At 47.6% G+C, this 16,700-nt stretch overlaps 1 protein-coding gene across 6 annotated transcripts in view; it reads right to left on the reverse strand.

Moving 5' to 3' along the window:
- Positions 1 to 16,700, reverse strand: part of LRRC36 (leucine rich repeat containing 36) — a 1,132,044-nt gene that overhangs the window by 599,739 nt on the left and 515,605 nt on the right. For 4 of the 6 annotated variants that reach the window (XM_069604369.1, XM_069604384.1, XM_069604394.1 and 1 more), the window contains one exon: positions 367 to 418. In XM_069604369.1, coding sequence (XP_069460470.1) covers positions 367 to 418 — 52 coding nt within the window. The remainder of the gene's footprint in view (positions 1 to 366; positions 419 to 16,700) is intronic. The other 2 variants (XM_069604413.1, XM_069604376.1) reach the window with 1 other exon arrangement.

The raw sequence follows: 16,700 nt of genomic DNA on the forward strand, positions 1-16,700 counted from the left end.
TATACCATCCAACCTACGCACTAAGGCATCAACTATAAGAAGAGGAGGGCAAGGGCATTTAACCGTGGATTGTGAAACTGTTAACCAACAATCTGTGAATATTGCACAGTGACATCCAAATGCAACAGCTTCAATCACGACTCACTAACAATGCCCCTAGTTATTTTTATACATTAACATTTATAGATCATAAAACCCAAGCATGAACGTTTTGCTGTTTATTAAATACAATGTCTAAGTAGTGAGGCGCAAAACGTATTCGCCACCATTGTCTTAATAGCAATATCTTTCTGGAAACCATTTGACTTTCCCTCTACGCTTTACTGTACTTGATAACCTTTACAAACTAAAGACTGGAAACCATACCATCATCCAGCTCATTCTGGACAGCCTGTTCTTCTTCCGCATGCTGTAGAATCTGATAAGTATTTCCAATAAAAAAACAGAAGAGCAATTAAAATACAAAATATGTGAAACTGTAACTGAATTGAATGCACCACTTTTAGCACAACACGTTATACAGAATTCTAGGCATATTTTCTATCATGAAGTTATTTTACATAGTCACACTGACTAGAACCGATATGATTTTAAATAAAACGTAATGGTGTGTGCATTTTAAATAAAAGTCTAATCTAAAGAAAATATTTATATTCACACACACATTTACATATGTGTTTATAATTCTTTTTTATGACAATACAAACAACAGAACCTAGGAGGTTCCAACACCACATACACCTTCAAACAGTTATACATTACCACAATTTAGAACGACACATTAACGTGGGGGGAGACGTAAGAAATACAAGTTAAAACAGTATTATCATCAATAGCCCTTTTATTACAAGAAATGACTGCAAAAATCAACACTAATATTAGGTCCCATAAACACCATATTATCCCTGATCAGCTGGGAAATACACTCAAATATACGTCTTCTCATTCAGTCAGAGTTTGGGGAATTACATTGCATCTCTGATGCCCTAATTAGTTTTCCAGGAACTGTACAATGCTGCAACCACCCCAGACCCATAAAATTAATTCTCAAGTATGCTTCTCCAAGGAATGACATCACTTTGACTACACAGTATAAAGCCTTGAGGACTCCCTGGATGTGTTATATGACTCCCAGCCCAGAGTATCAGATCCCTCCAAATCAACAGTGGGCCCAACCTATTCAACCATAAAGCCAGGTGGAAAAATTTGTGTCCTCAACCAAGGCCAAAGCCCTTCATCCTTTGACGCTATCAATATGCTCCTTCTCGGGGATTTATCTTTAAAGCTCCTCCGCCCTTTCAGCATCCCAGAAGATGTATTCTATCCTTCCAGGTGACCCATAATTTAGCCGGTCTAAGCATCGCTGCTTTCCCCCCCAGCCAGGGCAGATTAAAGATTCCTTGAGAACATTCAATCGCTTTCTTGGTTTCTCAGTCACTACTGTCCGGTCCGGAAAGAAGAGACATTTCTTCTGATTATGTTCAAGAGTCCCTTTAGCCTTTTCAGCTGCCATAATCCTCTCTATCTCGCACATCGGAAAGCTTAACAATCAGCGTTGGTCCCACCTGGGACTCCTGATTGGTATCAGAGGAGGGGGACATCTTGATTCAGTAACATTTGTTTATATATGGGGTCCTCTTCTATGTCCAAATCGAGGACATTTGGAATCCATGTCGAGGCAAAGGCAATTGGGTCACCCCCCTCTGCGCCAGGGGTGAGTCCTCGAATCCTAATCTGTTTTGCACGAGCCACATTTTTCAGATACTCCAACCTACTTTCCATGGCTCCGTTTCCTCAGATTGCTGCCTCTAGGACCTTCCCCAACTCCGTCAACCTAGGGAGAGTCTGTGCAGATTGTTGATTTAATTCAATGGTCCTTTGTTCAGGGGTTGAGGTTCTAGATTCCAGCTGTGCTACTTTTCCATTTTGTCAAATATGTTCTAGTCACATCAATTACTTTTTGATTGTCCCAGCGCCGCGATCACTGGGTCCTGTGTATGGGAGGATCACTGGACCCCTCCTGGCATGATTGTTTATTAGGTACAGTGCACAGCGTGAGACTGCAGATTTGTCCTCCTTTTTACTTTTCCCAGTTGCCATAACTGTGGTCGCCCTTTTTCTCCTTATTGCTACCCCAACCTGAGGGTCGATTGTATTTCAAGTTGCAGCTCAACAGCTGGTGTGGGCTCCAAAGGGTTACTTGTCCATCAAGACCAATCCTGCACTCAGCTAAAATGTCCGCCAAGATGGTCGCCACCGCAAGCAACAAGGCACTATACCAATACAATTCTGTTGCACGCATCTCATAGCAACAAGAGTATGATGGCCACCAGTGCTCCGCTGCATGGCAGTTTTCCTCGTCAGCCCCGGGAGCCCCACTCACAGCGGGGGGTGGTGCCCCAACCAGGGCCCGCCAGCCATGCCATTCCCCGCATTCCATGCATCAGAGCCACTGGGCTTCATTCCGAGGTTGGCGGTAAGAGGTTAACGGCGCCGGTAAGGGTGCCAGTGCCATTAATCCCTTACCGCCGCATTACGAGGTCCTTTAGCGGGTCCCGCTAAGGGCGTGTCAGAGTCAAACTCCGAATCACCCTCTTCCTCTTCTAACTCCAACCCTCCGACCACCTCCTCACCTGTGGCGATGGTTTCCCTGGGCGGTCCCAATCTCTTCTTCCACTAAGCAGTTTTTTTTGATGGAGGATAGGGCCTACCCCGGGAGGAAGCCACCCTGACCTGATACAACAAGGTCTAGAAGCGGCTTCTCTGCCGGAGCAAGCTATATGGGGGAAAAAGCCTGATGGCATAAAAAACCCCCGGCGTAGCTGTGTTGAGTAGATTCCAGATGATATGGAAGGCAGAAAGTATAGAGAACCTCCAGAGCGGAAAGTCCGTAGAGCTAGAGAGAGGCGGGAAAGAAATTAGGCGAGGAGGAAAGGGGCGTGAAACGAACAGAACGGGGAAACAAAGGGAAGGCACGGGAAAATGCACCGGCCGGGAGCGCCGGCAGAACTGACAGAAGACGGGAACGGAAAACAGAGAAAACTAGCGTCTCACCCGGAGCCTGACGCGAGAGGGTTGCAACGCGCAGGCTTCCGGGTGTGACGGAAAGAAATAGGCGTGCCGAAGCAAGCGCTGCGGAAACAACTAGACCGCTGAACACAGTGCGTGGTGGTACGTGAAGGGTTGACTAATGGCGGCCCAGTCTCCACCGCGACCATATCCCCCAACATTGGCGGCGCATGACAGGGCGGCTGGTTTTACCAGGCGCCCTTAGTGGGAGCCACTAAAGGACAAGCATGCTAACAAGGGGCCCGTTATTAACGGGCCCGTTGTGAGGATGGTCCCCATTCCCATTGAGTCCTATGGGGGCTCGAATGGGAATGGGTTCCCTGAATGGGGAAATACCGTGTCCTCCAAGGTTGGAATGACCCGGTAATTCCCCATTCAGGGGACCCGGTATGCAGTAAGGGGATAGCCATGGCACTAATGGCACCATGGCTACCTCCAACCTTGTAATGACCCCCACTGTGTCTCCAGGGGAACCGATCACTGGGCCTACAGAAGTTCCTCCCACCATCCTCTGCAGTTCGCTGCCCAAGTGGCCACTCTTGGTGAGTTACCGATGTGGTGATCCTCTCAAAGCCAGTCCATGGCCCCAACGCGACCGAGAAACTACCCCACTTAACGCCTGTTCTTGGGTGTAAAAGTTGCATGAGCCTGGAGTTGCGCAGAGTTGCGGCCATGATGTTCGGGCTCCACAGCGCCCCCTACATTTATAATAAATGTACCTACTTTATTCATATTAAATAATGTCACCCTCTAATAAAATATCCTTTCCTAAATCCATCAGGTAGTTGACATGTTGCATTATGATGATTAAAAGAAAACTCTTTTTCAATGCATTTATTTATTGAGCATTTGTTAGGCGCCTGTACAACCATACTGTTTCAAGGTGCCACACGACAAAGTGGGGCGGGAACAAGGGGAGGAAAAAATACATAATGGCAGATCTGGTCTCAATAAGAGACCATATCTGGCAAACTGATATTCCAAACAGCAAAGCATGAACAGATGCTGTGATCTGCCACAGGGAAGATGGTACGCAGTGAAATTGCTTCCATAGTGGCACATAGGCATTTCTTATTTAGAGAATGGAATGCGAGTGCTGCAAATCTATAGCCAGACCCATAGGCGAGTATTAAGCCTGTCAAACTTTACAGACTTTAAGCAATAACAAAATAACAGAAAAAACTACATATCCCAGGAGCCCTGCTGTTTTAGGTAGTATACTTTCTCCCATTAACATGTCAGTGCCAAGTCAAATGGTCTGCCTGTCCAGAAAGCACATTTCTTGGAGACCTTGATACCTTGTCCATTTCACTTCCTCTTTCTTTGTTGCTCTTTCAGGATATATGTTATGATTGTATTATTCGGTGTGACTGTACTTATTGATGTGCATTAGTGTTTCTGTGATTGGATCTCTCCGCGTAATTGCTAGTATTTGCGAACGGGTGATTTGTCGCTTCGCTCTCAGAGTGGGGAACAAAAGTCAGAGGACGGAGAAGCCCACTGCCAATGTATTTTTTCTGCAGTGCCACTGATTTTGACATTTGCTAGTACTCTGCAGTTTGCCTGCCGTCAGTCACGCCCCCTGTGCGGTAAACCAGCTGTAGGGAACATTGACAGCGGGCGGGGAGCATTGGAGTTGGCGTCCAAGAGGGGATCATTCACAAAAATGCCTGTTCCGCATTTAGAGTAATGCGGCGTGCGTAGTCCGTCACTTGGGTGTGACTCGGCTGTCTCATCCCCTGAAGCTGGAACCCACTGGCATTCCAGCCTGCGCGAAGGCCTACATTTATCCTGGTCCTCCATGGGGGAACGGGATGTACTCCTCCCATGTGCGGAGCATGCACACAGATACCCCTGCAACATATGTGAATGATGTGGAGCACGCAAATGTGCACCTCAAAGATCGATCCAACTGCGCATTGAGATAGAATAGATCACGCTCAGACACTTCATCTTTCTGAGTACTTTTCATTGGCCATATAAGACTCAACGGTCCAGCAATTGATATCCTCATCCATCTGTTCAGGGTCAGTTCGGCCTGTTTCTACCTAGGGACAGTGCTAGTCGGTTTCAGATTTACTTGGACAGCAAACGATGTTGTACTTTTGTTTGCTCCCAATACTCTTCTTGTGTGTTAAAACACGCTCTTGGTTTAATGGTGGAGCTGAATAGTATATTGTTTTAAATTGCATTGCTGTACCTAACTGTTAGTGTGTTCCAGCTACTATGGGGGTACTATGTTCCTGACTGATCTATACAGATATGAAGAGGATGAGTAGGACAGTGATTATGCAGATTACGAGGGAGATGAACATGCGGATCAGCCATACTACCATCTACAAGGTTATGGACTGCACAAGTACTTACCCCCGATCACACAATATACTGCCAAGACGGCTTTCTAGCATTAAGTTTCATTAGATTCTTGGGGAGCTCAGTGCATAACACTGTTTTACCATAGAAGAGGGGAACATGAGAATAGATACAATAGAAAATCATTGGGGTCGTACAACAACAAAGTGAGGTCTGGCGCGTTCACACAGGGTTTTGCAAGGGGGCAGTATTTCAGCCCAGGCCAGAAGAGGAAGACCTCTTCTAATCCCATGGGCCCCAGGCTATTACAGAAGGTCTTCATCCCAGAGTAATAGTCTGCCTTTGAACCCCTTAAGTGTGCCTTCATATGACAGAATCCAGTGACCACCTTCCTTACTTCAAACCTGGCGGTTATTAAACAATGGGGATCATGCATACAGAAAGGGACAGTATCTGGCACTGCCAGTTCAGACCAGACACGCCTGTGGACAAGATGAGAGGGCGGCTACGCCCATACGACTATTGGAAGGGGGGACTTTACTCCATCCTTCCCCATTGGCATTCAAGATCCCTGGTTGTCTGAATGGTCCCTATGCCCACGTGTAGCAGATTACAAGGCTTCTCGAGTAAGCAAACCTCTCATAAAGAGGTCAAAGCTAAAAGTAAAGCACAAAGCCCCAGATGCGCACTGATGGGTAAGGTGACAGCGACCGCGGAAATTGACCCTTAAATGCCCACATTTGTGTCCCAAGGACACAGGGATCCAAAGAAGGGCATGGGTCATGCCTGGCACTCCTGTGAGTTTAAATTAAGGATCTTTCGGAAAAGGGCCCTAGACACAAGTGTCCTGGTGGATACTGTAATCCTAGCTAATTGGAACCAGATGGCAGCATGCTTTCTGGGCAACGCCAAAAGGGCAATTTTGGCAGAGGAAATGGTTTGGACATTTGGAAGCGTTCTCTGCTCCAGAAAGTCAGGGTTTAATATGGTAGGTGGCTGCTGCGTTGGTGTATGAAACTGTGGTTTATGTCCTAAAAACATCAGTAACAATTGTAAACTCTATGTGGTGTTTCCTCAGTGTCATGCACAGCTAGTTTAACTAAGTTCAATTAGTATATCCATAATCAAAAGTCTCATAGATACTTCAAAAGAGCATTTTATGTAATCAAGAAATCATTAATTCTCAGTCGTCTTTGTTGTAAAGAAGAGCTTTTATATTCTGTGACGAATCCCAGGATATTGTCACTGCTCCCATGGGGGAGGGAGGAGCCCCTTCCCATGAGTCCAGGGACGTGAGGCTGCTACCCGATAGTCCCCTGGGGGTGGTACTCAGTGGATGGATCTCATGGGGAGGAAAATCAACTGTCTTGGGAGAACGCGGTATGCACCTCCTCCATCATCTCTATCCCCTCTTTCCTCTCACCCCACTCAGTTTCATGTGCCCCCCCACATGTCCATGTACACATGTAGAGTAGAAGACTCCACCCACACAGACCATAATGGGACAAGGAAGAGTGAGGGCTACCCAGATGGAGTGCATTTACCTGACACGATTTATTTTTGCAGTGTAAGTTTAGAGACAGTGTACTATCTTTGGGTGTCACAATTTATATAGTTACCAAAGATAGCAGTACATGAAAAACAACAGTAATCATCCACATGTGCTAGATCATTAGTTTATACAAGACCAGCTTTTATTAAGTGGCTGTCCTTATTTCTTTAAACATTTTATGAAAGACTTGTAAATATCATACAAAAGGGTGCACATATTTCACCCAAATTGAACAACAAAGTACAAAACAATAAAGATGCAAGGCATGAAACAGAAAATAAAGTCTCGAAGAGTAAGATGTCTGCAGATAGAAAATATGGGATTAATGAACTGGGGTTATTGGGTGCCTCTCTCCTCTTCCCTTTCTCTTCTCCTGTAGAACCCCAAAGGTTAACGCCCTCACCTTAGGTAAGTGAACGCCGAGCTCTCCATCTGCCTCGGGGCAGGGTGCCGTAACCAGTTTCTTCACTGGGTAAGGGTGCAGGCCTCTTGACCTCAGAGGACTGCTGTCCGTCGTTAACTGCACGAACGGTAAGTTCTGGGCACTTCAAATGTCTTAAAAGTCTTTTGTAATGATATCTCTTGTTTTGGAGGGTTCCGGCGATGGCGGATGGCGGGCTGATGAGAGTTGAGGATCGAACCCGCGTGAGGAATAGAAGCGCCTGGAAGCACGTAAGTAAGCGCTTGTAGCCTGCTTCACGATGCGCACTAACTGTCCCTTTTATCTTGCAGGTACAGGTTCGGAGCTTTAGAGAAGCTGAAGGGTGCTGGAATACCCACTGGATTCGGCGTGGGAAGGAGTAATGGCACGTGAGTAATAAAGTTGCCCAATGTCTTTAAATGCACCTTCTTTTGTCTTTCAGATGCGGGATGGACGAGGAGGGTAGAAAGCCGGTAAATCAATCTTTTGCGTCAAATGAAGTTCGGACACTGTTTTTGGTAGAAAAGAAGGATGAACCCTAAAAACTACCTTGTCTTTGTGGAAGACTGTGAATGGTGGTTTAGAAGATAAGGCTTGAATCTTGCTCACTCTGCTAGCCGAGGTAATGGGCGTCAGGAATACTGTTTTCAAAGACATCCTAAGTGGACAAGAATGTAATGGTTCGAATTGGAAACCCATTAGGAAGTGTAAAACCAGGTTGAGATCCCAGAACGGAGCAACGAATGGAACTGGCAGGAAGATGTTGGTTAATCCTTTGAAAAACTGGATGACAATAGGAACCTTGAAGTAGGAACCTTGTTCAGGAGAGCACTTGAAAATGAACAGCACAGCCAGATAGCCATTGGCCGTAGCAAACTGTAGTCCTTGATCGGTTAGATGCACGAGAAAAGACAAAAACCGATGGTGTGTCACAAGCAAACGGATCAATTCTTTTATCTCTACACCAGCTGCAGAAACTGTTCCAACGGCAGCGGTATAGACATTTAGTTGCTGGCCTTCTGGCCAAAAGCAACACCTCCATGACGTCTTCCGATAGGTCCCAATCTTTGTACCTCACCTTCTCAGAATCCATGCGTGTAGGTTGAGGGTCCTGATCTCTGGATGAAGAATGCAAGCTCCGTCTTGCGGGAGGAGATCCTACCTTTGTGGAAGACGAATCTGAGAGCAAGTCGACATTTCCAGAAGCTTCAGGTAACTCCTGGCCCAGTCCGGGACAATCAGGATCATGGATTTCCAAAACCTCCTCAGCCTCCTGAAAATGTGAGGAATGACGGGGACTGGCGGAAACACGTACAGAAGTGGAAATTCCCAGTCCACTACAAACCCGTCCTCTAGCGCTCCTCTCTGAGGAAATTCCCTGGAACAGAACAGGTTGCACTTCCTGTCGACACTGGATGCTAAAAGATCTACTTAAGGGTTTCCCCAAAGGGCAAAGATCTCTTGATGGACTTCCTGAGATAACTCCCACTCGTGGGAGACAGTGCTCTGCCTGCTCAGAGTGTCTGCCACCGTGTTTTCCTCTCGGCCGGATGATCTGCCGACAGAGAGATCCTTGCAGTGCCCAAAACCAGAGCTGCATCGACTCTCTGCATAGTGGTAGTGGCCCTACATCCCTGCTTATGTTGAGGTAATGCATGGCCACTGTGTTGTTTGTCATTATCCGGACATTCTTTCCCTGTAGAGAGTGCAGCAAGGCCATCAGCGCTAGACTGATTGCCCTCAGATCTAAAAGGTCGATATGCAGTTTGGACTCCGAAAGAGACCAGCGTCGGCAGATCGTAAAACCATTGGTGTGACCCCCACAACCGGAGAGGGAGGCACCTGTAACCACTGTAATCTCCGGCCATGGCTGGCAAAAGGGTTTCCCCTTTAACATGTTCTCCTTGACGACCCACCAGAGGAGATCCTGCGCGACCCTGCTCGGGATACGTACCAGATCGTCTTCCTGCCGGAGAATTGTGACCACTAAGTTCTTGTCACGATGCCCGCTCCCGGGGAGCCGGTTCAAGCCCTGCGTCCACGAAAACGGACATCCAGTCCCCAAGGAAGGACCCAGCAACCCCAGATAGGGGCCCTTTGGACAGTGTACTGGCGCCTATGGCGCCAGGCTCATAAAAGACATCAGTCCTGGCGCCATAGGCGCCAGGCTCATTATGGAAGTGCTTGGGTGCACTTACCTGATGCAGACCATGCTGCAGGATCCCGGCCTCCTTGAGGCCTGAAAGGAACTACTTTACCTGTGGGACTAATTTACCATCCGGGCGTGGTCGGGGAAGGATACATACCTGGAACTTCTTCCAAGGCTATTTAAACCCCACCCGAACAGCCACACGTGCTTCGCGTTGTTCTGCATCTAGCATCTGGACGCTCACCGTGTCTGCTCCTGCATCCTGACTTCTGCCAAGCCTGCCAGCATCCTGGATCACCTGCAAAGGAAGAGAAGAAGAGAACAGAAGAAGGAAAAGTCCTTACCTGCTAAAAGCCGCATCCCAGAGACATCTTGCCGACAATCCTGAAAAGGAAGACTTTTATTTAAAAGCTCATTGCGTCGATCGCTGCAGCGCCGCATTCCACTCACCTTTACAGGGCGCCTCCATGTTCAGCAGCGATCATCCGGATTCGCAGTCACGCCCCAGCGCCTAGGGAGAAAAAGACCAGAACAAAAGGTGAGAGAGAGAAGGGAATAAGGAAAGCTAAATCACACCTGTTGATTCATTTCCTCTTCATTTCGTGTCCGCGCCGTATCCTGGCATTTCCGGACCCCGGCCCCTAAGGGGAAAAGAGACATCAGCGTTAATGAGCGAATGAAAAGACATTACCAAAAAACGCTCATTAAAGACTTACCTGATTTCTACAAGGATTTCACCTCTCATCTCAGGTCGGTGCCTGTTCCCCGGCATTCCGTACCCCGGCCCCTATGGGGAAAAAGACACTAGCATTAGTACATTAATGCATGGACACAAGGGGAACCTCTTATCAAAAAACTTACCTGGAAGCCAAGCAAGTTTGGTTCTCACCAATCAGAAAAATCCAGTGAAGTAACTGGATACCAACGCGCCCCTGCATCAGAAGAAGGATGGAGAGCTCGTCCTTCCAGACCCTAAGGTGAGACGCTACGAGGAATCACAGAAGGGTTTCGAGGAGGGTGAGAGGGGAAAGTGGGAGGCCGATTGCATTACCCCGCAGACAGTTTTTTTTTTTTTTTAAATATATTTTTATTTTATATATAAAAACCACACGACATTACAACTTGTTAACAACAAACAACACTGCAATCCCCATCCCTCCCCCCTCTGAGCCTGTATGGTGTTCGCCATAGATGTCCGCTGTGGGCGAGGGGGCGTCATCACTCTCAGATTCAATTGAAGCCGACCCCGTTCCAAACAGTTCAGCTATCAACAGTTTCCATGCCGCAAAAGAGCACATTTCCTCCTCCTCCCCTGCGATACTGGCATCTCGCCACACAGCCGTCTCGGCCTCCGCCCATTTTTGGAGATCCCTCCACCAGACCTCAGTTCGTGGCTTATGACACTCCTTCCAACCCATGGCAATCCTACGTTTAGCAAGCACATAAGCCAGATCTTTCAATTTATCGACATGTCTAAGTTTACGCGCTCTGGGATATCCCCCCAGTAAGCAGGCCCAGGCTGAATCCACTTTGAGCGCAACACCCTTTCCTGCCAGCTTCTGCGCCACTTCCCCCCAATAGCTTGCAATTACTGGGCACGCCCAAAACATGTGTATCATGCCTGCATTCTCCTCGTCGCACTTGGGGCACGCCTGGCGTCCAACATCCCGAAATTTGGATATTCTCAAAGGGGTCAAGTATGCCCTGTGCGTTATATAAAGCTGTATTTGCTTAAACCTGGCGTTTCTCGATACTTTTTTATGATACCCGAGGGCTCGCTCCCACAACCCATCTGCCATCGGGGCCCCCATTTCCGTTTCCCATTCCAGTCTCAGGTGCTCTAAATCGCTCCCAGCCTTCGTCATCAACATCTCGTACAACCTAGAGACCTCATGCCCGCCCTCCGATGTGTCATATAGTATCTCCACCAGGGCATCCGGTTTATCGGCCAGGGTAGTTTCGGGCCACCTATTCCGGATCTCCTGCACTATCCTGTGATATGTCATATATTGACCCCTGTGCAATCCCGACCCTGCCTCTAATTCTTCGAACTCCAAGATGGTCCCATCCTGCCAAACATCTCTCATGGTGACCAACCCCACTGACTCCCAGTATATCCGAATGGTTGCCCTGAGCTGCCCGTCTCCCTTCGCCAGTGCGACCAATGGGAACTGCAACACACACGGCAAAGGGTTGCCCATCATCCGGCAGGCCCGTTTACACATGTTCCGTCCCAAAGCTAGCATACTAGGCCGCTCCCTCATGCATGCATTAGCCACCCAGATCACCTCTCGCAAATAAAAAGGGGAGCAATCCCTCCCAAACAACCTGTGTTCAGGGGTCTCTTCATCAGAGAGCCACCTGGACACATATTGTAGCTGCGCTGCCACATAATATGCCTCAAAGTTCGGCAGCTTGATTCCGCCCTTCTCATAGAAGTTCTGCAGCTTCCACAGTGCGACTCTGTTGCGCATGCCGTGCCACAGGAATTCTCTGCAAACACTATGTAGCCTCACAAACCCCCGCAGACAGTTAATCCCCCATTTTCGCCTACAGAAGGATACTTCTGCGAGCCAGACAAGCCAGATTTGGGGGCCTGGTCCAGTCCGTCTTCCGAACCCTGCGCATCACCTTAGAAGAGGTCACAGCAGCGCGAACCAGGCCAGCGCCTCCGTGGGAGTCAGGTGAGCGTTACAGAACGCGAAGCCTTCCTACAAATTCCCACCCAGGCGCTATGGAAAGTTCTGAGACTGATCAGTTGGCCCAATTACTGGGGGAATTACGGGCCGAAGTACATGCCGCTCGTCAAGAGACTAATGCCCTCAGGAGGGAATTAATAATATCAAAGGAAAGAACTGATGACCTGGCAAGACAGCTTTTGCAAGGTCAAGCTGGGCAAACTCATCTACCCGGTTCCGGAGGGAAGCCCGCTCCTGTGGTTTCCAGTAACCCTGTGCAGATTAATCTACCTGGAAACATGCCCCTGGCCCCACCCGAACGCTTTGCTGGGGACCCCAAACGATTCGCCGTATTCATGAATCAGTGTTGTTTGCACTTCCTATGCAGACCTGGGGCCTTCCCTAATGATCAGACCAAGGTAGCCTTTGTATTGTCATATCTCAGCGGCTGCGCTGCTGATTGGTCAGTTCCACTGGTTACTCAAGATGACCCGATTCTCCGTGATTTTCAAAGGTTTCAAGCAAGCATGGAAAGGTTATTTGCTCGACACTCTCAGGGGCAGGCTCTGGATGACGAACTTCTATCCCTGCGACAGGGCAATCCGGACCTCCTATCCTATATTGCAACCTTTAATAGACTAATTGTGGAAACGGGATGGCCAGAGGATAAAAGAGTCACGTTGTTTTATCGAGGCCTACGCAGAGAACTTAAAGATGTCTTGGCCCAAGTTGTAAATCCGCCCCAAGAATGCACAGAGTATATAGACTTAGTGGTCCAATTAGATCACAGACTTCAAAACAGAAAAGCAGATCGGTCCAGGTTTGAGAACCGGGTGTTGGTCAAGACCCATGCTAATCCCAAGGGAGCTGATGTCTCTGAGCCTATGCAAATTGGAGGGGTTAAAGGACCCTTAACTCAAAAGGAACGTGAAAGGAGGCGGCAGTTAAAATTATGTCTTTATTGTGGGAATTCTGGACACTTTCTACGAGATTGCCCGGCAAAACCGCCCCGAAAGGCGGTAGGAGCCGCTGATAAAAACCATGAAGACTCTGTTTCTGGAAACGACTCCGCCCGACAAGTGTAGCGGTCCGCTTGCCGAGCTTGAAAACTAACTCTCAGACCTTGCATTTCATTGTGCCAATGGTTCTCGTAGATCCAGAACAGCCTAAGCGGTTGCATGCAATAAAGGCATACATCGATAGTGGGGCTATTGGAAACTATGTGGATCGTGAATTGGTCTCTAGGATTAACCTCCCTCTCCGTCCTAAAACCAGCAAAGATGTCATCACCACAGTCGATGGAACTGAAATTGCCTCTGGACCGGTAACACATTCCACTACTGAGGTGACTCTTATTGGTCCCGACGGCCATCGGGAGGGTGTTGTGTTTGATGTGATCAAGGCTCCACAGTTTCAGGTTATTCTTGGAATCCCTTGGTTAGAGACACATAATCCTCGAATTGATTGGCGAGCTAAGAGAATAACCTTCCCGGATTGTACACAAACCTGCTACCCAGAAAACCTGAAGATTAATCTAGCATCTGTAACCTCTGCCTCCATGCAACGACCTCCGGAATACCAAGACTTTCAGGACGTCTTCCAAAAGGAACAGGCCAACACGTTACCTCCTCACAGATCGTACGATTGTCAAATCGATCTGGTGCCCGGTGCACAACCCCCTTGTGGCAGGATTTATGCCCTTACCGAACCTGAGAATCTGCATTTGAGACAATATTTGGCTCAATACCTAGCTAATGGTTTTATTCGCCCGTCAAAGTCCCCGGCATCCTCGGCTTTGTTCTTCGTGCCCAAAAAGGAAGGCGACCTTAGAACATGTATCGATTACCGCGCATTGAACCAGATAACGGTTAAAAACCATTATCCTCTGCCTCTGATCCCTGAACTCCTTGACCAGGTGAAGGACGCTTGAATATACACCAAGTTAGATCTCCGGGGGGCTTATCATCTGGTACGAGTTAAAGGCGGCGACGAATGGAAAACTGCCTTCCGTACTAAATACGGATTATTCGAGTACCAGGTGATGCCTTTCGGATTGTGTAACGCGCCGGCTGCCTTCCAATACTTCATGAATGATGTCCTTCGGGAACTCATCGATGTTTGTGTTGTCGTATATATCGATGACATTCTGGTGTACTCCTCTTCGGAATCTGATCACAGAAAACACGTCAGGGCAGTACTTGAAAAACTGCGCCAACACAAACTATTTGCTAAATTGGAGAAATGTGTTTTCCATACCACAGAAGTCGAGTTTCTAGGTTTCATCCTGACACCCAAAGGAGTCCGAATGGACTCAAGAAAAGTGGATGCCATCCTCAAATGGCCATCACCTAGCTCTGTAAAAGGGGTTCAAAGCATGCTCGGCTTTGCCAATTTCTATCGCAGGTATATCCCGGAATTTTCACGCGTGGTACAACCCATTACTGCACTCTTGGGGAAAAATAAACGTTTTGAATGGTCTGAAGAAGCCGAGCAGGCCTTTCAGGATTTAAAAGCTAAGTTTACCTCTGCACCTATATTGAAACACCCGCGTCCAGATCTCCCTTATGTCGTCGAGACTGACGCATCCAGCCTAGCCATGGGAGCTGTCCTGTCCCAAAGAGATCCCGAAACCAACCAACTGCATCCCGTAGCATTTTGGTCCAGAAAATTCTCGGCACCCGAGGTTAATTATGCAATCACGGACAAAGAACTGTTAGCCATTAAGTCCGCTTTTAAAGCCTGGAGGCATTATCTGCTTGGCGCTCGACATACCATCACAGTGATCACTGATCACCTGAATTTACAGTATTTGAAAACCGCCAAGGCTCAGTCATCACGGCAGCTCCGATGGGCTTTGTTTTTCGTTGAATTTGATTTCGTGATTACCTATCGACCTGGCTGCAAGAATGGCAAAGCAGACGCCTTATCCCGAATTGGAATGGGAGAATCTGATACAAACTCAGAACCAGTACCAATAATTCCCGAACAGAGGATTCTAGGCATGACTTCGTTACAGACGCTTGAAGACATTCAAGCCAGAGTGAATCCACTCCTGGACCCTACAACCTTACAGGATTGGATACAAAAGGGATCAGACTTTACCATAGATAATGGTTTACCTTATTTCCAAGGACGCTTATTCCTGCCACATAAGGAATTACACGAACTAGTTATTTCCGGTTATCATGATACATTAATAGAGGGACACCCCGGTATTGCCAAGACAGAGAAAAAGGTGAAACGACAATTTTGGTGGCCCTCTTGGCGAAAAGATGTTAAATCTTTTGTGATGTCCTGTGGTGTTTGCGCCCAAAATAAAAGTCAAAAGAAAAGACCAGCCGGTCTCATTCAACCTCTAGACATACCGCCAGCACCCTGGCACACCCTATCAATGGATTTTATTACGGACCTGCCTCCTTGTTCGGGGTACAATACTATTCTGGTAATTGTGGATTTGTTTTCCAAAATGGCCCACTTTATTCCTTTGAAAGGTTTACCTTCAGCTTCTGTCCTAGCCAAAGAATTCCTCGAAAATATTGTTCGGCTACATGGATTCCCATCTATACTAATCTCTGACCGGGGAAGCCAATTCATTTCCCACTTCTGGCGCAAATGTTGTGAAATGGCGCAGATCGACGTAAGATTATCGACCAGTCACCACCCTCAGACAGATGGTCAGACCGAGATGACAAACTCTTGAGCAGTACTTACAGTGTATGTTACAGCAATCTGAAAGCAACTGGAAAGACATTCTTTGGATAGCCGAATACGCATATAATAATTCGGTATACTCTGGAACTGGCCACAGTTCTTTTTATACTTTGTTTGGGCATCACCCTCGAACCTCAAACCTTGACTCACCTCAGAACCTCGGAATGCCTGCAGTAGAACATCTGCATTCTACAATTACCCAAGCCTTCAAAGAGGCAACTACGCATTTACAACAAGCCAAGAGAAAATACAAGGAGAATGCTGATCTACATCGGAGTGAAGCACCTCCGTATCAGATTGGGGATCAAGTGTGGTTAGCTAACAGACATTTACCACTCAAAGGGCCTCGAACTTTTAACCCAAAATATCTGGGACCTTATTCTATTACGGCAATAATTAACCCAGTGGCTGTTAAACTTGATTTACCAGCTAGTATGCGAATTCACCCTGTTTTTCATGTGTCACTTCTGAAACCAGTGGTACCCGGAACCCGACTACTCAAACCTCCAGAACCTATTCTAATAGATGGGGAGCCCGAATTCGAAGTGAAGAACATCTTAGACTCAAAAATGTTTAGGTCAAAACTGTTCTACCTAATTGATTGGAAGGGGTACGGACCTCAGGAGAGGTCGTGGGAACCCAGCGACCATGTGCAAGCATCTCGATTAGTCAGGAAATTCCACCGACTCTTCCCAGACAAACCAAAACCCCCGGAGGGAACAACCTTGGGAGGGGCCTTGGGGGGGGAGTGCTGTCACGATGCCCGCTCCCGGGGAGCCGGTTCAAGCCCTGCGTCCCCGAAAGCAG

This window comes from Ambystoma mexicanum, chromosome 1p (assembly GCF_040938575.1).
Source record: "Ambystoma mexicanum isolate Mex_15411 chromosome 1p, UKY_AmexF1_1, whole genome shotgun sequence".
Lineage (NCBI taxonomy): Eukaryota > Metazoa > Chordata > Amphibia > Caudata > Ambystomatidae > Ambystoma > Ambystoma mexicanum.